The following is a 22,609-nucleotide window of genomic DNA, read 5'->3' as shown; positions in this document are numbered from 1 at the left end:
GATCTAAGGGGAGCCTCTGAGGGAAAAGCGCGTGCACGTCAGTGAATTTTGTCCGGTCGGAGGCGCGGTGGTATTTATGAGGGAAGAAGGCAAACTCCGCTGAGCCGTTGACTTGTCTCTAACGGGGTGGCCAACTTGGCAAGGGGATTGGGGATGAGGGGATGGAAAAATTTAGTTGACCGAGTTTTGTATCAAAGGGATTAAGAGGTGGTGCACGGGCCACGATCACCGTCATTGTTCATGGATGAATGTGGATGGTGGGTGGCTGGGGATGGATGATATTATGGCACCTAGAGGTTGGCAGTATCATGATAATGAGGTTGATCAAGATGAAAGACGTTTCAAATCAGTCACAATAGGTGAATCAGCCGTTTGATCATTCAAATTTGTTCTGGAATATACATTTATTAGATTATGCACAGCTGATTCAGAGCTTAATTCGATCTAGAACTCTATCTCATTCAAAACGATCCAATTGAATTTGGCTGGTGAGGACAGATCAGAACGCAAGGGGAAGGTCCCCAAACCCGAAAAGACACGGGATGAGAGTGATGACGGCCCCGTAATGCCACCGTTTCCCGAGCTTCGTCTTACAAGATGATCGTTTTCAAGAGAGGAACAAACAAAGTCCGTGGAACTTGAAATGCATCATCAAATGTTTACCAAAGTAAAGTGAAGATCTTATTTTACTTGCGCTGATGAATTAACAAGCTCAAAAACGGTCACAGAAACTGATCCTTTTTTATACTGAAGCACGTGCATCACCTCTCTTACACGTTCACGTCGCGTCAAAAGAAGCCATGCAGCAAACCACCATAACCACTTAACAGCTTTCACCCTTTTACCGAAACTGGGACGCATCATACCCAACCCGGGATACAGGTCCACCTTGGATCAAGTCCAGGCAAGGGCAGGTATCAGGTGACCATCCCGTTGCAAACAATGAAAAAGAAAGCAATCACATCGGGTTTCGAGCTTGTGTTCCCAAGATTTGTGTCACTGCGTAACTGAGAACATTTTACATGATGCTGGGTCTTTATTTGTACTTCATGTCTCCTGAGGCCACGGACTACAAGATGATCCCTCCGGAAGCGAACGTGAAGGTTGCGGATGTGACCAATTGCAGCTTATCTCGAGTCCACTATCAACCCACTTCGTCCAATCACCGCCATTCTCATTTAGAGGCTGCAGTGAGGCCAATCACTGTAATTAAATGGCTCTCCCAAGCTCAAGGTCAGGCCGCATTGGGCCAGTCATGGACTCTTAGCAGCCAGGATAATTCTCCTTGCCGATGGAAGCCAGAGAAACAGCCACACCATGACTCATCCTGTGGCACTCTTAGTGGCATCACACGTGACCATCTTGCTCTAATCTTATCGCTTGTGGGGCTACCAGAGCCAAGCTGGGGTTCCAGAAAAAAAGTTCCTTCACTCGAGACTGAGCGACGGCTTGGTCAAATTTTCAATTGATAACGTTCAACAGTATCACTTTTCCTCATTCATTACGGAAAGGATACTATCCCAAGAAATAAGGGCCGCATTAATATCTTGCTTCTTGAATTAATCATCAGTCGCTGAATCCCATCATCGACGAATCCCTGCACGCGACCGCTTGACACCTACTGCGCTTCACATCAAAACCTACTCATAATGTCAACAAAACGCAAAGCGCCGGTCAAGCTGGCTGCTCCCGTCGCTAGAACTAGCGCTCGAATTCCCAACAAGTCCATCATCGACGAGTCAAAGGCCTCCATCGCCGGACCCGACGTCCTCCAGCCCTCGCAGGTTGAGACCATTGAGATCTCGTCTGATAACGACAGCGACGAAGACGTCTCCGATGCCGAGAGCCCAGAGGAGGAGCAGGCCGCTCAGGATACTGCCGTGACAAGCACCCGCCAAAAGGCCGCAAAGCAAAAGCCCAATGGCCAGTCTAACGACGAGGAATCAGACGCTGAGGGAACATCGCCTTCTTTCGGAGAGCTTCTCCGTGCAGAGAACGATATCATTGATGTGCCCTCCGCACTCAACGGCACAGTCGTCTCCCAGCCTTCGCGAAATGCCATTGTGCCCCCGACACACCAGTCCCTTACCACCGTTCTCTCTCAGGCCCTCCGTACCGACGACACAGACCTTCTCGAGTCGTGTTTGCACACCACCGATCTCCCCACCATCCGCAACACCATTGAGCGCCTCGACAGCGCTCTCGCCGGCACTCTTCTTACCAAGCTCGCCGCTCGCTTGTACCGCCGCCCTGGTCGTGCCGGAAACCTTATGACTTGGGTCCAGTGGACACTAGTCGCTCACGGTGGTGCCCTCGCATCTCAGCCCAAGGTTATCCACAGTCTGAGTGGCCTGCAAAAGGTTCTCGCTGAGCGCGCCAAGGGTCTGTCAAGTCTCCTCGCCCTGAAGGGTAAGCTCGATATGCTCGAGGGTCAAATGGATCTTCGTCGCAAGATGTCGCGCCCCGGTCTTCACAACGGCGATAACTCGGACTCTGACGAAGATGACGAGGATGTTATCTGGGTTGAGGGTGAAGACGATGCTGCGCGCACACCTGGTCGAAGGCGAGGTCTTGACACCGAGTTTGACGATTCAGACGATGATGTTCCTATTACCAACGGCTTTGTTGGTGACTCTGACGATGAGGAGGATTCAGCTGGTGAGGAGGACGATAGTGATGCCGAGGAGTCTTTGGACGAGGATGAGGTCAACCATGACGATGTGGATGAGTCTATGGGTGAGGATGAGGAAAGCGATGTTGAAGCTGCGCCACCATCCAAATTGCAAAAGACGGCTGGTAGCTTCGGCAAGCGGAGGTAAAGCAGAGGAATTCAAAAAGCATGTAGAAGATTGAAAAGGGGGAGGGAAGCTTGTTATCATCCTGGCGTTGGTCTTGTAGACATTGGGTTGCTTAATTTTTCTGTATGTCTGTTTCTTGCAATATGACGAGTTGATACCTCCCCATGCATTGCATCACTGTTGAGCGTTTGGACTTGAGTAGTTTTGGTCATATCATCGTGTTCATGCTCCTAGTCTAAAACTACATGCCACCGGATCGAAGAAGCAATCCCAGAAAAACATATTAAAACGATTAGATTGTCAAAAAAAATAGCTGTGCCCTTCCAGCGTCGCAAGTATTTCCAGCGCCATGCAATGCTAGGTGCCATGCAGAACAAGAAAAAGCAAATTCCTCTCAAGATGTTATCCCCCCATTGACCTCTATCCACAACACCAGTGATAGCAATGCTGTAAAAAGCTTCCCCTTCCCTTCTATGTTTCCTCAAAATAGTACACTAGATGTATCTTCCAGATGTGTCGTCTTAGAAAAGGTACTTGCAGACCATGTCAACAGCCGATATGCTATTGACTTGCTTAAGGGTGAACACCCTGACGCCACTGCTCGATTCTGTTGGTAGAACCACCTTGACCAGGCATTTGCATACCAGGTTGCAACATGCCTCCGCCATAAACACTCATGGCACCAGCGCCATAAGGGTTCATGCCGTTGGGCATGCCATTATACACCATGTTCATCGCACCCAGGTTCGTAGCTGAGCCGCCATATGGGGCTTGCTGCATCGGGGCCCCATAAGTACTGAACACAGCACTCTTTTGGTGGTTAAGAGCTGGTTGGTTGAACAGTTGCGTATGGAGGGCAGGAGATGACATGGCTGCTTGGGAGTTCTGGCCACCAAGACCATTGTTGAAGGTACCTCCACGGTAACCTCCAGATTGCGCATTGCTAGGGCCACCGAGAGCCTGCGGCATTTGGCTTCGATAAGCGGCCATCTTAGCGTCACGCTCTCTCAGAAGCCTCCTCTCATGTTCCATACGAGCGCGCTCCTCCTGAGCTTGGTTGGTCTCCCTCTTAGGATGGGCAGAGAGGACACTGGACAACTGGTGCATTCGCCCATTGATTCCTGGGATTGGTGCCTCAGCCTCTTCGGCACTGGCGTTCAGCTGGTTGAAACTCATCTCACGCTCACGGGCTTCTCGCTCAGCTTGTAGCCGTTTTCGTCGTTGACCCAGGGTTTCCTCCTCGCCAGCCTTGGGCTTATTCTCTTCCTCTTTCTTCTTCTTCTCTTCAGGGTCCTCGAATTGATTGAGGAGCTCAACGGAGAACGCACTGCTGACAGGTCGGGCTTTAGGTAGAAGGTTCTCTGCTTCTTCCTTGGCTGCAAGCCGTCGCTTTCTATCAGCAAGAGTCTCTCCTTCAAATTCATCATCCGGCTCAGTCGATGCGTTTTGTACGGAAAGTTGGGCAACAGATTGGTGTGCCGAATGAGGAGTCGTGGGAAGATGATTGGCACTGAGGTTGTTCATGCTAGGTCTGTGACTGATCACCATAGATCGAGGATCCTGGCCATGCAGACGAGCTCGGCGGTGACTGAGGGGTTCGTTCTCTTCCATCTCACGGCGCTCCATCAAACCAATAGGGCGTTGAAGATCCATAACATTCTTTGCACCTTGGTTACGTGCTGCAATGACAGCCAGAGGAATATCCTCATCATCGGAATCCTCATCAGCAGCTTGTGCCTGGCCTTCTTCCCATGCCAGGTTGATACGCTTGTTATTTCTTGCCTTCTTCTGAGTTTCGGCAACAGCATCCATCTCTAACAGTGTTGCATGCATGCCTCCTGGGAATGTTCGCTGGGTACGTTCTTTTTGCTGCTGCTTTCGCAACTGTAACTCGGCCAGGAGTGTCGTTGGGGGTCCATTGTAGCCTTCCTCCTCAGACAGGTCCTCAGCTTCTTCGGCGGCTTGTTGCTCATCATCAACATGGCCATCGCTACGACCATCGACACTGCGGGCTAGTCCGTCGTGCTCATTCGCATTCGTGTCAGCATTGACCGGTCCCAGCCCAGACTCTGACTTATGATCCTTGTCATCGTCACTAACATGGCTGTGACGTTTGCCAAGCCACATAAAAGAGGAACGCTTTCTGGCATGTTTCTTATCGCCTTCAGGCTCAAGAACCGTGGATGCAGCAACTGAAGCTCGCTTCTTTTCTTTGCCGTAGACTTCCTTTCCAAGTCTGCCGGCGCGTTCGTGATCGGTAAATGCACTGACAGGGGCGTTTGCCGAAGCATCTAGAATGCTTTCAAGGGTGGCCATGGCTGAGCCGTCCTTAACCTCGATCTCTCCTTGTGTGTTGTCGGGTAGATCAAAGTAGGCGCTTGCTCTGAGTTGTGGAGGCAAGTTTGACATTCTCGACTTTCGCTTGTCAAGTTCGTTCCGAGACAACCGTTGAGGGCGCCTCAGTGTCTCAATCGGAGCATTGACATTGGCTTCAGGTTGCACAGCAGGAGGAACATCTTGGTCCGAGTGGACAGAACGAATTGTCTCTGGTTCCTGTCCCAAATTGCCAAATCCGTCGGATGATAAAGCAGCAAATGATTCTCGATGACCAGCAAGAGGGTCAGGGAGCCAGGAATCTCTCGTAGTATCACGCTCTTGTGCCTTTGCATCGGCGTCCAACATCTTCGATTGCCTGTTGCCTTCAAACATAGCACTCATCACCTGGGAGCGTCGCTTATTTCTTTCATTGGCCTTGGGTTTATTGGACAGCTTGGGGGGCAGATTGAGCATAGCGGGAACCCGCGCAGGGTAATAGAGCATTTGTTGACCGGACTCCGGGTCAAAGTAAGACTGTGGCCGAACATGTTCGGAATGGCTCATCTGTCGCTGTCGAGGTCGAGGCTGGGGTTGAGGCTCCAAGTCATCAGGGAGGGAGTAAGGATCATCTTGTTCAGGCACCCAATGGACGCCATCAAAGTCGCCAAATGCATCCTGACATTGTTGGAATGTTGTATCTGAATGTGAGCTTCCGGGTCGCTGAGGATCCCTAGACTCTTGATCGGCAAGGAGACCAGTGCTCGCATCAGGGTGCGAGCGCTCGTTCTTGGAGGTCATAAAATCGTCGTCACCCATCATGTTTTGGAATACGTCGGTGGCGGGCATATTGGCATCGCGGAGCTCATCAGGGAGGAGAGATTCACCCTCAGGGTTCTTGACCGGTGTTTTGTCGGCCATGTCGAGGACGTCCTGGGTTAGTGCAATAGGCTCTGATTCCGATATCTCGGCAAGCGAGACCTTTGTCGACCGGACACTTCTAACAGATGCTTTGCCTGGGCCGTGACGGGATAGAACTGTATCTAGATCAAAGTCTGGTCGGCCAGCCGAATTCTTGGATCCTGATCGAAGACGTCCGGTAAAGGAGTGATTAGGCGAGAGTACGTATCCACCGGGGGAATAACCACCGTGGCGTGCGGCGTTATTTGTAGAAACGATGGAAGAAGCGATGGAAGGATGTCGTCTTAGTTGTTCGATAGCGGAACCAGGGTTACTGGTGTAATCGTCAATGGACCCAGAGGCTTTGACGCTGGCAGCAAGGATGGAGGAACGTCTGCTATCGGATCGCTTTAATTCAGTGTGTAAATCTCGAATCGCATCGTCGATGGAACTGGTCATAGACAATCGTTCGGCGGTCGCTTCGAGTTGTGCGATGTTCCCGACGTATGCTCCAGATCGGGCCTGGGAGGTAATGTCGGGAGTTGGATGTTGGATACTGAGCGAAGGTGAGTCGGGCGCTGTACGGACAATAGGCCTTGGCGTAGGCTTGACAAAACTCGTATCGAGTTTAATGCCACCGACTCGAGAAGAATGGGATGTTGTGTGAAAGGGAGGAAAGTCGTTGTCGCGGGAGTCGTGTGAGGAATGTCCGGTGCGGTGTCTTTGATGCCCAGGGGGAACGGAATCGTTGCTAGTGGAGGCCGTGCTTGACATGGCCTGGGTGGCGCTTTGAGGAGCACTACAGTGGCTGCGTGCCTGTGCCTGTGCTGTGGAGGCCGTGCTTGACATGGCCTGGGTGGCGCTTTGAGGAGCACTACAGTGGCTGCGTGCCTGTGCCTGTGCTGTGGCTATCCCTGACGCAGGGAGCCTTTCCACCGATAAAGGCCCTATAGATGCAAGAGCAGTCTCGTATTGCTGATTTTTGCTCGAACTATCTATTCGATACTCGTGCTGATCGGAATGAAGGCCCCTGAAACCAAGACTGGGCTCGCCGGTATTTGATGGGGCGGTGCTATTTTGGGTAGCGAAGCCTGTCGTATTTGATGCAGCTTCCGCTGGCGAGATGATTTTTGGCTGCGCAGTGACCTCTAATGGCTTTGTTTGGACGTACTCATGGGACCTCCGATACGATTGCCGATTACAGTTTTGTTGTAACTTTGATTCCTTCTCGATTGATCCAGAAACATTGACCTCATGAGCGGCACGTGTCTGTTCGGCGAGGCCGCCATCTGTATCTGTCCCTGTACATCCAAGAGGATCTGCGTTGCGCTGGCTCTTAGTGCTGGGGTCTGAGGGTCTAGCGGGCGACCCCGCTATAATCACTGGCGATTGGCTGGATGGCGCTGTAGGTCTGTCGAGGCCAGCACTAACACTGCTTGGCTCGAGACCGCTTGCGATGAACTTGTCGATGTCGAGAAAGCATGAATCGTCCATGATGCTGAGTGGTGTAGATGTTTGGTCGGCCAGCGACTGAAACGAGACCAGCTCAGGACTTGTTGTTTGGGGCGTTGAGAGAGGAGACGATAGCACAGGTTCTATAAGGGTGTCGTCGTTCTCTTGGCCGCGGTCAGATATGGTAGCCTTTGGAGAAGTCATGATTGATTGGTGAGCGCAAAAGTCGAGCGATCCTGCGCCAGCCGAACAAGGCAGGGAGGAAGCTGCCTTTGTGTTAATTCTTATCAAGCAAGGATGCGCTTAGCATCCAGATCGCCGTGCCAGACAGGGAATTGGATATAAATGGGCAAGATTGTCCAGATTCGGTTCCAAGTACCCGAATGTAATCGAAGACGAACGGCGCAGCAGCGCAGCACAGCGAATGCACTGACAGCTGTTATCGAAGTGACTGTAGTTTGTAGTGTGGTAATGAAAGGTCACGGGTCAGCACCCCATGATATGCTGGGCTGTAGTCGGTGTGCTATAATGATAGCTGGCTGCAGGTATCGCAGTTTCGGTAGTAGTTTGCGATAGTGGGAAGCCGGTGTCAGACCAGGGTCGAGAGCTCGAGCGCAGGGACGTTGAAGCTCTTGAAGCTGTTGGATGGAGAGAATTGGGAAACAAAAGGTCACGGCGCGACAGCGCAAATATGTCTAAAAGTAAAGTTAGGATGGCTGGACCAAAACGGCGAGACTTTTGTTCAGAGTTTGACGAACGGATATTTGAAGGCAGGGGTCCTTGTAGCAACGGGAACAAGGCGGGAAGCCAAAAGTCGACTTTGATATAAGCAAGACGGAAATGGCTGGAGAGTATAATAACTATCGCCAGCGCAGCACAGACTTGCACTGACAAAGGAAAGACGAATTAGCTGGATCGAACTGGTAGTGTAGCGCAAAGCACAAGCCAAGCGGAAAGGTATCCTGGTGTTTCAATGCTGGGTCGCGTCGCATGGAGAGACAGGATGATCCAGGTACCGAGCGAACCAGGTACGCTCGGAAAGGCCCGCAACTCAAGACAAAGACAACGACAGAGAGCAAGCAAATAAGAAGCCAGACATGAGATGAAATGAGACGATGCAGGGAACCAGAGAAAAGAAAACGTGGCTACGAGGAGAATTGGCTCGTACCTGACGGCTCGCATTTGCAGGCGCAGTGCAACGAGGAAGCTTGAGAAAACGAGTCGATATAAGCGTTGAAGCGCAATGCACGGTCGTGTATGTACCTCTCGGGTCAGACAAGTACGCAAGGTCCCAGGAGTACAAGAAGCAAACAACGAGATAAAGGGTCAGTCAGAGTTGTACAAGTCGCGGTACGGCTGATGTTGGCAGAGAGATTGGCCTCCACTGTCTGTTGTGGTTGCGTAACAATGGTATCGGCGCAAAAGAAGAAAAGAAGGACTGAATTGGATCCCAATGTCGCAAAGTTGTAAAAAGTTGGCAGTTGGAGAAAGGATGCTTGCCCGTTGACTTAAGTGGGACGATACCAAGACTTTTTCATCGGTCAATTCAGTTCAACTCGATGGATGAGACGTTATGAATCGCGCATAGTAAGAATGAGTGAGTGAGCGAATGTTGTTTACGGAAAAGTCAATGTAAATAATCTTTAACCTAAAACGTATAAACAGAGTTGAAGCTTTACTCGGACAAGGCATATGCAGCTTTACCACAATGATTGAAAACGGCATGGGATGTCACACTCTTCAATCTACACTAAACCCGCCCATGAACAAGTCTAACTTGATCAATGCTAAAGGGAGAGTCTGATAAGCCAATGCATGCTTGCGATGTGCTATAGGGCTCAGCTGATATTGCAGCAACAGCATCCCTTAATTCCTTGACAATAATGCCCATCTTGTACCCATCTCAGAGATTGGATCTCTTTGACTCTGTAAGAAATGACCAGATCGCGATGCTATGGGTCTCTTTTCTCTCTTCCATCCATTCAATGTAACTCGACCAACCATCGCAAGCTAGAAACGCCAGTCTCCACAAGCTTGATCCTTCTTTTCTCCCCGTCGACCAATGATTTAATACCGAAAAAAGAAACAAAAAAGAAGACTTTTCCCTCGCATGTTTTACCTCGTTTCGCATGCGGGCCCAGGCTTATCCCCCAGATTTCTCTACCCTCCATGATCTAGCAAAACAACAGATAATCTTCCAATGACCATCAACAAGATGCCATTTTCTGACTGTGGCTTTAGATAGCGCCGTTGATAACTGTCGAATCCTACGCTGGAACAGATACCCACCATCTTTTTGTCATGTCGTGCCCTGTTTTTTTGGTTCCCCGGAAGCGGCAGAGGATTTCAACGCCAACTCTACCGAAGAATCCACTCGCGGCCAAGTTTCTAGTCCCCGTTCCTCATGGCTTTTGAGGTTTCCCATAGGCTCAATGCTACCTTTAGTGCTAGTTCCTGGGATGCTCCGCTCAGACTGTAGAGCAGCCGCAGATGGCTTGGGCTTGGGCTTGGCTGAAGCAATGTCGCGGTGGAAAACGAACGGTGTGCATCAAGATTCGACCATGATGACGGCGAATGTCAGACTTTGAGCTCGACCCGTGCCGTATCGCTTACAGCAATAAATCATCAAGTGGTAAGCAATGCCTTGGCTGGTAATAACATATCAAGAATTTTGATATCTTGGCCACCTCTCAATCTCGATCATCGACAGGGGTTTTAATGGGCACACCAGAGCTCTGGGCCGTTTTGATCAGGATCACCTTGGTTTCAACATCAAAAACGCCTCCATCAGTTCGCAACGGCCAAGCCTCAACGACACAAACTCTTGCCAACGTTTTCTCATCTGTAAAACAGCCGTTCGCAGACCCGTTGTTGGTTTCATTATCTTGCCAGCCACTGTTGCAGAAAACCACATTGTGGCGCCTGCAACCCTGGTTCACCACGTTGGATCCTGGTCATTTACACAGGTGGCAGCCAGGGAATACGTTGTTATCTCATCATTTCATGCAGGGGCATGTGGTCCTTTGCATCTGCGTTGCAGCTCTAAAATGGTAACCTCTGAAACCAAGAAACAACTCAACTCTGCGTAAGAGAGCCGCTATCTTCCGGAGGGTCCAGTTACATCGTGACATTACTGTTGCAATCGGCTTCTTGTCCAAAACCCGGGTTGCCGGGTCACGTTTTTGTTATGGATGTCCTGAAACAACGGTAGTTGGGGCTCTATTATTAGGAGAGCATTTCTACTATTATCTTGACTCATGTTGCTCTATAGGTCTCCTAGGGTACTTACTTCTGTTCTAGCTTTGACACTGCAGTTTTGATGAAATGTCCGATGGGGTAAATCACGTTTCCCTCGCGTAAGTTCGATCGGTACCTCGATCTAACCTTGTGTTATAGCCTGGGGAGATCTTACTCAACCGCATATCAACAGATTTATTACACTCAACGGTGGTATACTTTCGCCCTTTATGTGCAATAAGCGTTTAAACAAGGTTTTATGCAAGTGAAAAGGCATTTCTCAAGTATTAGAGAGCATGTAGCATGAATAGTGGCCGCTTTCCCTTTTCGAGGATCAGGGGAAGCAACAAAATCTAGGACCTCGATTCTGAGAGACAAAAAGACTGAGGTAAATTTAGGTAGACTTAGTATAGATTTATATCTTGTTATATTGGGTTATTTTGACACTCTAAGTTTAGGTCAGAGCTGTTTGCTCTCTAAATACCTCAAGTCTTGGGCTCCTGTGGTTGTGCTTGTGTTTCTGCCTCCTGCTCTGCCTCCGACTCTCTAACAGATGGTGGATTCTCCAATCTCTGCCGCTCATCCATTGTAAGCTCGCTCTTAGCGGACCCAATTTGGATGAACGGGATGAAGAGCAAAGGAATCGATGCCACGCCAAAGGCCAGCCAGAATGCCACCTTGTAGCTTTTTCGAAGTCCCAGGTTCGCCGTTTCTGCAACCGCAATGTCTGCAATACCGAGGAAGAAACTGATCCCCAGGAAGAGAACACTGTTGATTAGAGCTCCCGCGAGCCCTTGTCTATAGCTTGGCATGTTGGTGGTCAGGAAGATGTTGCTGACTGTGAAAGTGATGTCGATGCCGATGGTACAACAAACCATTGCCGGGAAAACCCAGGCCCAATAGTTGGGATTCTCAGGCATAAGTGCAAACAGTAACATGGTAATTGCATTGGCCAAGGACGAGATGAACAACAGCACTCGTCCTGGTAGGAAGTGTAGTGTGAAGCCTCCAACGGTGCCAATGATGAGGCCACCAACGCACATAGGGATGTACCAGACCGCAGTTATGAGTGGTGATCGGTGCAATACCAACTCCATGTAGAAGCTTGAGTAGAATAGGAAGAGGCCGAAGGTGCCAAAGGCCATGAAGAGCACAGCCAGCAGACGACTCATCCCCTTAGGCGCAAAGAGGTCGGCGGGCAATAGAGGAACTCGAGCTTTATGCGTTTCGACGTACCATGCGCTGGCTAGGAACATGACTCCGAGGATCAGTGTGACGATGATATAGGGTGTAGCCCAGCCGTGGGGGGCATGTGAACTATCTGTCAGAGAGTAGACAACAAGGAGAAGGCCAGGGACGATAGTTCCAACACCCCACCAATCCATGGGGATATCAGTCTTTCTATCGCGGAAGTCGAAAGGGACAGCAAGAAGGGAAACGGAAGACACAACGGCAAAAATGATAGTACCGATCCAAAAGTACCAGCGCCAGTCAAGATACTCTGCTGTTAGACCTGCAACGAAGATACCAAAGAAGAACCCCAGGGGTGCAAAGGCCCCGTACAAAGCAAAGATGAGATTCTTTCGAGGTCCTGGACGATAGAATTTGCCCATCAGCATAACACCACCAGGAAGATATGCAGCAGGGCCGAAGCCTTGAAGAGCTCGACAGAAGATGAGCATCATGTAGTTCTTGCTGAATCCTGCAATGAGTGCCCAGAGCATGAACCACAGGAGGCCACCATTGAAGACGATGTAACCGCCATACATATCGCTGAGGCGGCCCATTGGTAGAAGCATTGCTCCTGTGATAAGAGAGAAAACACTTGAGGGCCATGTTTGTGAAGCAGCTGGGATATTGAGTTCTTCAGCTAATGGTGGAAGGATAACATGAAATCCACTGACGAAGAATTCCTGATGATGTCAGTGCCTGCGTTGAACAGTGGTTGACACAAAGGAATAGGAGATATGGAACTTACGGCCATTAACATAGAACAGAACACAGAGAAACCAAACCCTAGTTCGGCCCATATTGACTTAAACACTTCTGGTCGTTGACGACCGAGCTTCTCGACATCCATAGAAGAGTCCCGGCTCCGTCCAGCCTGGACCCCGGGGTTCTCTTCATCAGTTCGACTCATGATATGCACATAAGAGAAGATAGTATATAACAATAAGAGATAATAGTAGTATTCAACCGTCTAATGGTACACCGAGGCTATAATACAAAAAAAAGAAGAGGATGCCATCACACTTTGTAGTATCTTGAATCTCGCTTGCCCGTCATTAACCATGCTTGGCGAGTGGATCGAGGGTGGGAAAAATTGCCTCCTTCGGTATAGCGGCCTGTCTAGCTGACAAAACATTCGATTCGAGGGAGCGAGAAAATGCTTGTTAAATGCCGATGTGACGCCCGAGGCGATGCTGTTTTTGCTAATATGACGACCGAGTCGTGGAGTTGAGGGCGTAAGATGACGACCTGGCTGAGGTTTCTGGGGCCTTGGGTGATATTTATGACGACCCGGTGCAGGAATTTCTAAGATGAGATTATTAATTCTTTTTTTGAATTAATCAGCTTCATTAGAAATGCTCAACTCAATAACGTGGAAAAAGAACAAGCTCGGAGAAATCCATGGTGTTTTTGATGCCACCGCTCAGATCATTTACTCTGACTCACTGAGTAACACCAATCGACGTTCAATCAGGGTGCCAAAATAAACTGGCCTAAAGGGTTGCTAACATACACTAAACTTGCCTAAATATTTTTTCACTCTTAGAAGAGGTCCTACATTCCTCCTCTGAACTATGCATTATCCGATGATATTTCCCCGGATTTTGCTTCAGAATTATCAATCTCCTCATCTACCGCTTCCCGAGGGTCGCGAGGACTCCGGGGAGTGGGGATCGGCAGTTGATTGGCAGATGAACTGATCCTTGCTTGACTTGGGGCTCTTTGTGAAGTTTAACATCGCGAACTCTCTCTTTAACTCGGCAGAATTCGTTGCCTGGTGTCCTGAAGACCTTTCGACAAGTTATTTGTTTATGGAATATACCTAAGCGCTGGCTCGATGGAATACAGCATGAATGAGCAGTATGACTCCTCAGCCAAAGAGTGCCTGCAGTCTTGTTCGATGCAAGAGACATCGCTGTGGTTCTTGAACTCAATACGGCTTCATGATGCTGTACCATCGACAGCTTGCCATTCTGCCGAGAGACTGCATTTCATTGCCCAAAAAGAGTTAGTCTTATTCAGGGTATCATCCATATGCTTATCTTCGAGAACATAAAGACAACTCCATGCCAACCAAGCTCGCATGCTTGTGTTGTCTACTGGTCTTAGGTTTAACTACTCAAATCGCACGCCGGAGCTTGATGTAACAAAATATGTCGATGTTTCTTACTGATCAGGATGATGGCATTCAACCGACCTCCATGATCGTACAGAAGGAACCCTTTGTATTTCATGCAGTATTTGCCCTTTATCATTACGTCCATGTCGGATCGCCTGTGAGGTTCCCCAATATCACAGCTCACTACCAACGACAGCATCGGACTGAAAAAGTCAAGGAAAACGACAGACATGGCTAATTTGGCCAGCATTCTGAGATTTATCGAGAGAACGGTCCCAACTCTTGTCGTTGACCTGGATGATCGCCTTGCGTTTTAATGGTCGTGCAGCTTGCATTACCCTGGAGCTTTAAGCGTAAGTCGCGCATGTGCTGAAAACCATACTTCTCCCATAAGGAAGCAAAGATCGACCCCAATCGAGGAGATCGTAACATCGTAGAGAATATTTTACCCAGATCGATGGTTGTTATTTGTAGATCGCCAATACCAGCGCTTAATACGAAAAGCTTTCGGGGTGAAGGAGCCCAACACGAATGATCATCACATTGAGAACGGGCGCTTCCATCGTGATATGGAATACTGCAGATGGTGATATCCTACCAACGTTACACAGTGACTCCCTTCACAAGGGACAATCTCAGAAGTACAGTGACTCGTTGGAATAAAGTTACAAGCTTGACGTGGTGACAAGACCCTGCGAAACAACCACTCTCCGCTTCTCCGCAAAGATCAATTGCAAATCGATACAGATCAGCTCAACGAGTCGTGCATGTGAAACGAGACTAGTAGATCTCGAAGCACGACTCGGGGAAACACTGACGTCGTGAACTCTGACTGTACGACGGACCCTTCATGATCCGTGGTTGAAGATCAGCACTTTTCACGCAGCCGGTTGGCCAGATGGTATAGCTGCATTCCAGAAGGCAATGGGCTTTGTTTGCACAAAAGGTTAACTCAGGGCTGATGCTCTAGGCCTATCGAGAATTGGGAGGCGAACTTGAATCTGGGAACACATGGCGAGTGGAGTTGATCTCAAGATAATGGGGTAAGTATCTCTTGGAAGTGATCTCAGCTGGAAGTTTACTCCGTGAATGAGATAACTATGCCGACTTCGGCGTGAAATGATGGGGAAGTGAGACATCTCGATGCAGTTTGGGGTACCACGACTTCCATGTGATACATAACACAGGCCAAGAGGTTCGTTGCCACGGTTTGAGATGTCGCAAAGAGGAGCATTGAGCCCTTGGTCAAAGGAGAGATGAAGCAACCAACTTTCTCCAGAACACAGCAAGACAAAGAGGCCAGGGTTTCAGTCTTCAAGCGGTGTGCATGAAGCAGCACCACAAGACAAAGAGATCCATGTAAGTCATCAAGATCTCAGAAACACAAGTCATGTTACTTTTTCTCTTAAGGACCGAAACCCAATTCTACCGAATTGCCAAAAGTGAGATGGCATGGAAAATAGCCCACGTGTTATTGGATAAATACAAAGCTGGAACAAGATGCGGATATCACCTGAGGCCAAGGGGCACGGGATAAAAGAGCCGCAATTGATTCGACGGACCAGGATAATTTTAACTCGACGACATCAGGAGAGCGTGGGCTCAGCAGTTGGGTAGGGACAGGCAAAAACTCCAAGAGCTGGGGGATTTCGTGTTTGTTCGTGATATGAAATGGCGGAGGTTCAGATCCATGATGATTAGAGGGTCTCGTGTACTTTTAGCTCACGGCAGGGCTTCCGGAAAACAAGCATTGAACCAGGGCGGGCTGATGCGGTGAGTGCGGGGGATCAACGGGGCGAACTGCACTGTAAAGCAAGGGATCTGAGCGGTCGGTGATGGAAACAAGTGAAGCTTTGCTTTACTTTGCTTTGCTTTGTTGCACTGCAGTGGAGAGCGAATGCAACGGCTCGTTGTGGCTGCTGTGCTCAGATCCGTGGATGTTGTCTCTCAAGTTATCGCTTTCGGAAGCCGCTGGAGAAATGGAGCTAACGTTAGAGTACAGTACGCACGCACGCACGCTACGGTATCGTATTGTGATGGAGGGTTGTCAAGTTGAGAAGTGTGAGTGGCTGTTTTGGATGTGACGGTATATCAAAGTGTGTGTGCTGCGTGCCCGCATGAGATAACTCTGTAATGGAGGTGTCGCGTGGGGGGGTTGAGTTTACAAAGTAGACGCTCTTGAACTTTCACGATAGCTTCAATTTCAGCTAAAGAGACATAATAACACGGAAATACCCCCATGCCAATTACACTGACTCACTTTGCGAAGAAACAATCGCCGGGACATTCTGAGACTAAATTCCAGTTCATCCTCAACGAAATCATGGCGTGGCTGCCGTGTAACACAGAACCTCAACAGTAACACGCATCTAGGGCTGCACCTGCAACCAACATCAGATCTCACAGCAGAGAAAGGGGGCGCCCTTGAGACTCTGGCTTAGCGAGGGTGTGACGCCTGTGAGATAACGAACCCTGCGGACCTGGCGATGGAGGGTTACAGCGTTACAGCCAGAAGTGTTGCCAGCGGTCTTTGAGAAAAGAGAAGAGACAAAGTCATGAGAATTCTTGTCTTTATTCTTGCCCGGACTGGTCGCCACAATGGCCACGAGTTTACGGGCCTTTTAGTGAGGACCTTGGTTACACCTCTTTTGATGTTTTGTGCATGTCTAGTTCAGTTTGTCCTGATCTAAATAGTTGTCTAGACTTTTGACAATACAGTAGTTTCAGAGTTTCGGTTCAGATGGAGCATGGAATAGTCGGTGAGGACGGAACTGCAGGAACCTCAATCCCTAGCAGCGGGTCGATGTCCATTTGTTTGTTTTCCAGGTTTCTTGTGATGGCTGTTTCTCACCGGGGCTCTGCGGCTTCGGGGCCCGGGCGGGAACACCAACAGAGCCCCCGGGCGGACGCGGACGGCGGGTGGCGAGCCTGTATTCGAGGTCTTGGCTTGGTTATGTACGGTGTTTTATTGCGCGGGTTGGTCCTGGGATGAGATCATAGAGGCCTGGTTGATGAAAGCCACAGGAGGGACGATTGCTTGCAGGATGGTGGGATTGGAATTGTTGGACGTGGGGAGCTGATACTGCCATTAATCTGAGTACATGAATGAATCAAAGGACATTGAGTAAAGTAACCAACCTGTGTGAGCTCAAGAGTAAAGTACTGTATGTTCTGAGTCAGATGTGAAGCTGAGTGCTATCGTGGCCTTGAAAGATGACCTCAGCACAGTAATATCCTGACTCTTGCGACTCTCACACTGTCCATCTACTCCTGATATCCCATGCTAATGAAACCCCACCATGGTCCTGACGGTCTCCAAGACACCCCCACCAAGAGCTGGTCTGGGCTAGGCTTGACAGAATCAATGAGATATGGTTCCCACGGGGAAACCGCTTTTGATGCTGGGGTAGACACCAGAGACACTATCGTGAGCCTCACGGTGTCAAGAGATTGAGGTGAGCGCACTGTTTGTGAACAACAAAGAGCAAATGCAGTGCCCAGCCAGATACGAAGGATGTGATTGATATCAGTGCGCTTGACGCGGCCCCTGAAAATGGGACCATGAATGAACATCATCATTGCCACCCACTTCAAGATCTGAGGGGACTGGACAATGGATGTTCCATTTTTGATTTTCAGGGTATGACAGGCGCCTGGGTTCGGTTCTGAGTTTGCTGTACTGGTGGTGCCCGCTGGCTAACGTTAGCTGGGCTGGGGCTGGGCTGGCAGACCCTTCTCCTTGTGTTCCAGGGGTCTTTTCTGCCTGCACTGCACTTTTGCCTCGGGAACTGGTGTCCGCGTCATGTCATTCAAGGTGGCATGTGGGATGAGATGCTGAAAAACAAGGACTTCCATAGAAATAGATAAGCAATTTGGTGATTCTTTTAGTTGGGCTTCTCTGCAACATATGATGATTTTGAGGCCGTGGTAGGCAGCTGGACAATTGATAGCGAGGCTTGGGTCTTGGACTTGTTCGATAGTTTGTGGCGGCACTTCCAATGCGAGAGAATAGAGCAAGCAGAGTCTGACCAGCCGGACATGGACTTGACACTCCATCGATTGACAAGGGTCCGTTGCCCGTTGATTTGACTGAAATTTGAACTTGTGACCGCCGGCGTCGGACGCCAGTCATTTCCCGCTTCCATTCTCGTCTCGTCACCAAGAGAATGAATGAATGGATTGGATGGATCAGAGACAATTCCATCCATGTACCTCTACTACCGAAAGCAGACTATCCTGGTACCGTAACTACTGCTTAGTCTAGTGAGGTGAGGTGCCTCTATCGCCCCGCCCGCTCTTTTGCTCTGGCCTCTATCTCTGCTGTTGCTAGACTAAAACCAAGGTCGCCCGCGCAGTCGGAGTCTCGTATCCCAAACTGCTTTTCTCTACCAGAGCAAAAGTTGACTTTCGTCACTAGCAAACCAAGCATCTTCACATTTTTTAATCTCCCTTCTACTTTTCTTCCTTTTCCCTTCCCACTAAAGCCTTTTACCCTTCCTCCACCGAAACATCCTTCGGTCTACTCCAATTGCGGTCTTCTCATTGCCCTTACCTAAGGCAAATACTATTATTACTCACTTGTTTTTGTCCCCCCCTGCCCCTCCATCCATCGCAAGCACAGGACAGGCACAGGCACAGGCACCGCGAGTGAGCGAGCGAGCGCAACGTAGGCCAAGTACAGTACAGTACGAACGAGCATCAACCCAGTCAAGTCCGCGCGAGTCATCTATTCCCGAACCCTGGTCTTTTCTTTTTCCTCCCCTCCTCATCATGGCCACGGTAGACAAACCTCGGCGACGGTTTGTTCCAGAGCCCATTGAGACCACATTTTCAACCAGTCGATCAAGCAACAGATCAGATGAGAAAAAGACGCCTCGCACAATGAGACCCAATCCCGAACCCACACCCGAGCCCTCGCCTCGTTCTCCCTCGCCTGGTCTGAACGAGTTGCAGAAGAAGCACCAGCAGCGACCAAAGCGACGCTTCGCTCCTCAGTTGATCGAATCGTCCCGGAGAAGCCGCAGAGTTGGAGATGCTGGACCTGCGACCAAACCTACCGACAAGACCGACATTACCCCTTACACAAAGAACATCTACACCGCCACAAAACACCGCGGCAGACGACGAGACGATGCCCACGAATCCCCTTCCAATGGCCCCAGACGTCGCGAGTCCGAGGACGAGAATGTCGTTTCGTTTCTGCTAGAGATTGCTGCGAAGGAGGCAGAGCGCCAGATGCAGGAGGCCGCTATGGCTGCGTTCCCCAACAGTCACGTTCGTGAAGGAAACGTCGACCATTTTTACTTCCGTGAGAGTTCAGGAAGCGATCAATCTCCCGAGAGCACTTCTCCTGTGCATGATCACCATGGCCATCTCGTCAAGCACCATCACAATGTGCGGCGGCAATCGTCCGACAGCAATCTCGGCTGGTGGCATAAACACATGCAGGAGCATGTCGAGGCCAAGCAGGAGCAGGAACAGCAGCAGAAAGATGAGGATGCTATGGCGATTGACGAGAAGCCTGAGGAGATGGATACCCTCGTTGAAGAACCTGTAGTGGAAGCACCAGTGGTTAAGAAGGACGAGGATGTCATGATGCGAACCGATACGGCAGACCTCGATGCAATGGACCTCGAACCTCCTCCGGATCCGATGTGGACCACCTCAAACACCCCTCGTGATAGTAGTAGCAAGCGGTCATCGATCGGTGTTAGTGGTCCGATTGGTGAGACGCATATGCCGTTGCTCGATACAGATTCTTATTTGACAGCCGAGCAACGAAGTAAGGCATCGTCCCCGGCACCTGCAGCATCCCGACACATTGGCGAATCTACGATGCCCTTCATCCCGTCGGCCCCGGCCGTTGGCTCTGCAGATGTCCCGTACGCCAAAGCTTCTCAAATACCCCCAGACACCGGCGGCTTTGCTGCCACGCGCAACCTCGCCCGACCCTTCGGATACCGACCTTTCGGACGCGGATCGCCTGCTCCCTCGTTCCAGAAGAAGCGTCTGGGTGTCACACCGCCCATGCTCGGCAAAGATCTCGTCTTCCGGAGGTGTCCGTCTCCCAAGCAGACCAAGCTCGAGCCCGATCACCCATTCGCAGAACGCCATGCTGAAGAGAAGTTCCGGGATCTTTCGGGTCAGAATGGTCTCTGGAGAGGCTATTGCTTCAGATCAGACTCGAATGATAACTACCTGGTGCCAGCAGACCTGCATGCCCCACCAATGCTCGCCACGCCCAGACCGGCGGCCACTCCCGGTGACGCTTCAAAAATCAGCTCTCCACCATACACAGACGAGCCTGCCATGATCGGAGCAGCCAATGGCCAGGCCAACGGCATAGCGCAGCACCGGGCACGGGCCGGTCCCCCCAAGGGACTCCACATGCTGCATGGTATCAATGAGCGTCTGCAGAAGGAAAAGGCACATGCAGAGCTTGAAGATAAGATTGATCAGGAGTTTGACGATAGCTTTGTCACCCAAGTGTACAACTATCTATCACTAGGTTACCCGGCTATGGCCCGGGCTTTTGATGGTGAACTTTCACGGATTAGCTTGATGAGTATTGAGGACCTTGAGAAAGATGATGAGAAGCAACTCGCCCAAGGCCACCTCGTCGAATCAGAGGCCGATAAGCCTCGCGATCAGAGATGCCCTCGATGGCATGCTCTTCAATCCTATATTAAGGAGTGGGCTAGACAGCACCCCAACCTCGACAGTATGGACCCTGTTGGATGGGGTGTCCGAGAACGACGAGGCAGCTGGGCTGTCTAAGCTTCACATTGAGATGTCGTTTGCGCATTCACTGTTTTATTGCGCCTTGTTTACAACTTTCGGTTTCAGAACATGTTTATCGGTTACGAATACAACTGTTTAAGCCATCGACGGGCGTTTTGCTTTTACATCGTGGAAATTTCTACGCATGTTGTTCGAGTTTTTATAAGAAGCATGACGGGACGAGGAAGTCCCCGGAGCGGGCTTTGCTGTATGGACCAAGGTAGAGGAGGATCAAGTTTTACAATGCGTTTGTTTGCTGCTCAGCGGCGGATGACCTAGAAGGTGGTTCTACTAGATGACGGAAAGACCGGAGAGGAAAGACAAAAGCTACGAGAGGAGGACCCCAAATGAACTGGGTGATGACGGCATGCGAGACAGGATCGCTGTAGTGATTAGTGTGAGACTTCAAGACTTGTTAAGTACCGCTACACGGATGTGTAGACAGAATGCATTTCAAACTCGGCCGAGCCGACCGAGAAAGTTTGCGTTGATGATAATTGAGGCTCACATGAGCGTAATTGAGTTAACTGCTTTAGACCACGTGAACTGCCATCACAACTTTGACCCATCTTTCCCACTCTCTTCAATAACTTTCCATTCTCGCCCATTGACATCAACTGTATCATCCTCTTTCAATGCCTCTTCGCCCAGAATCTTCTCAATCGGCAACTCCGCATCTCCCATTCTAATAGTCCTCTTCCACCCATCCTTCCACTCCCACCTTTCGAGTGAGATATGCTCTCCGACTCTGATCAGCCCCTGTGCATAACATCCCAGTCTCACTACTGAGCCCCTCACTCCGTTCTTCTCATCCTCCGTTTGAAGTACAAGCGCTCTGACGGCTGGTTCACCGGGTACTGCTGTCGGCGTAGCATCATGCCATAGCTCTTCATACGCTGTGTCGATTCCAGTATCGGGGTTGACCATACTGCCCTTTTCAAGGGTCAGCTCGTTTGGTTGAGGATACATGAAGCCGGCATCGGAGTCGAGAGTGCGGGATGATATCCATTGGTGGAACGTAGAGTGGGAAGTCAAGTTTCCTTCTGGGTCGGGAATCTTGGTAGATACCGTTGTGCCGACTATGGCCCAGTCAAGGCGGGATAGGGGAAGGGGTTCTGAGGCTTGTTAATTGTGAGCGAGAGAATGGGAGAAGGGTGAGTACCATCTTGGCCGGCCCATGAAGGGTCGTTATCGGGGAGGAGAATGCGTAGATCGACGAAGCGCTTGAGGCGTGGTGATGTGATGACTATGGTGGATGTTGGCTCAGAGGCCTCGTCTGGGAGCCAGCGGATGAACTTTCTTATCGAGATCGTGCCCATTGTAGTAGATGTTGTGTATGAGGTATAAGTTGCAGGTGAATGAATGGTGAATGAGTTGAGTCAGGGTTGAGGGGGTGGATATGCGGGGGCGGAATATGGGAGCGGAACGCCGATTTCCATGCTAGGGGAGGAGAGAAAACTTGGGACCTCGGTCCTAAATGATGAAAAGATTTAGGTAACTTGGGTAAAAGCTCAGGATGAATTTAGTATATATTTTGCTGAGTTTATTTTAGCACCTTATATCAAATCCTGAGTTTTCTTTGCCCCCTAGACAGCGCTGTCCAGAGCTGCATTGAATGAACGTCTGCAGTCACTAAGGCAAAGACCAACAACAGACCATGTATACAGGGAGAACAGAGAACCACCCAGGAAGAAACTGGTCAAATCTGAAAATAATTGAGCTAAGACCAGGCAAAAAGGGCTAAGGCAGATCAAGGAAACGCTTCTCACAAAGAAAACCG

At 50.0% G+C, this 22,609-nt stretch overlaps 5 protein-coding genes across 5 annotated transcripts; 2 read left to right on the top strand and 3 right to left on the bottom strand.

Moving 5' to 3' along the window:
- Positions 1-1,649: 1,649 nt before the first annotated feature.
- Positions 1,650-2,819, top strand: FTJAE_13741 (UTP5; the record flags this gene model as incomplete). The annotated part of the gene is made up of 1 exon (XM_037346915.1): positions 1,650-2,819. The coding sequence occupies one exon, from the start codon at positions 1,650-1,652 to the stop codon at positions 2,817-2,819; it is 1,170 nt and encodes a 389-aa protein (XP_037199252.1).
- Positions 2,820-3,371: 552 nt separating this feature from the next.
- On the bottom strand, positions 3,372-7,667 carry FTJAE_13740 (uncharacterized protein; the record flags this gene model as incomplete). Its single annotated transcript, XM_037346914.1, has 1 exon — positions 3,372-7,667. The coding sequence occupies one exon, from the start codon at positions 7,665-7,667 to the stop codon at positions 3,372-3,374; it is 4,296 nt and encodes a 1,431-aa protein (XP_037199251.1).
- Positions 7,668-11,185: 3,518 nt separating this feature from the next.
- Positions 11,186-12,840, bottom strand: FTJAE_13739 (multidrug resistance; the record flags this gene model as incomplete). Its single annotated transcript, XM_037346912.1, has 2 exons — positions 11,186-12,613; positions 12,679-12,840. 2 exons carry the CDS (start codon positions 12,838-12,840, stop codon positions 11,186-11,188), a joined length of 1,590 nt encoding a protein of 529 aa, XP_037199250.1.
- A 5,979-nt stretch (positions 12,841-18,819) lies between these two features.
- Positions 18,820-20,826, top strand: FTJAE_13738 (uncharacterized protein; the record flags this gene model as incomplete). Its single annotated transcript, XM_037346911.1, has 1 exon — positions 18,820-20,826. The coding sequence occupies one exon, from the start codon at positions 18,820-18,822 to the stop codon at positions 20,824-20,826; it is 2,007 nt and encodes a 668-aa protein (XP_037199249.1).
- A 555-nt stretch (positions 20,827-21,381) lies between these two features.
- Positions 21,382-22,148, bottom strand: FTJAE_13737 (uncharacterized protein; the record flags this gene model as incomplete). Its single annotated transcript, XM_037346910.1, has 2 exons — positions 21,382-21,944; positions 21,992-22,148. 2 exons carry the CDS (start codon positions 22,146-22,148, stop codon positions 21,382-21,384), a joined length of 720 nt encoding a protein of 239 aa, XP_037199248.1.
- Between the last annotated feature and the right edge of the window lie 461 nt (positions 22,149-22,609).

The sequence above is a fragment of the Fusarium tjaetaba genome, assembly GCF_013396195.1.
Source record: "Fusarium tjaetaba strain NRRL 66243 chromosome Unknown NRRL66243_c0000463, whole genome shotgun sequence".
Taxonomy (NCBI): domain Eukaryota; kingdom Fungi; phylum Ascomycota; class Sordariomycetes; order Hypocreales; family Nectriaceae; genus Fusarium; species Fusarium tjaetaba.
This window is presented reverse-complemented; position numbering and strand designations above follow the sequence as displayed.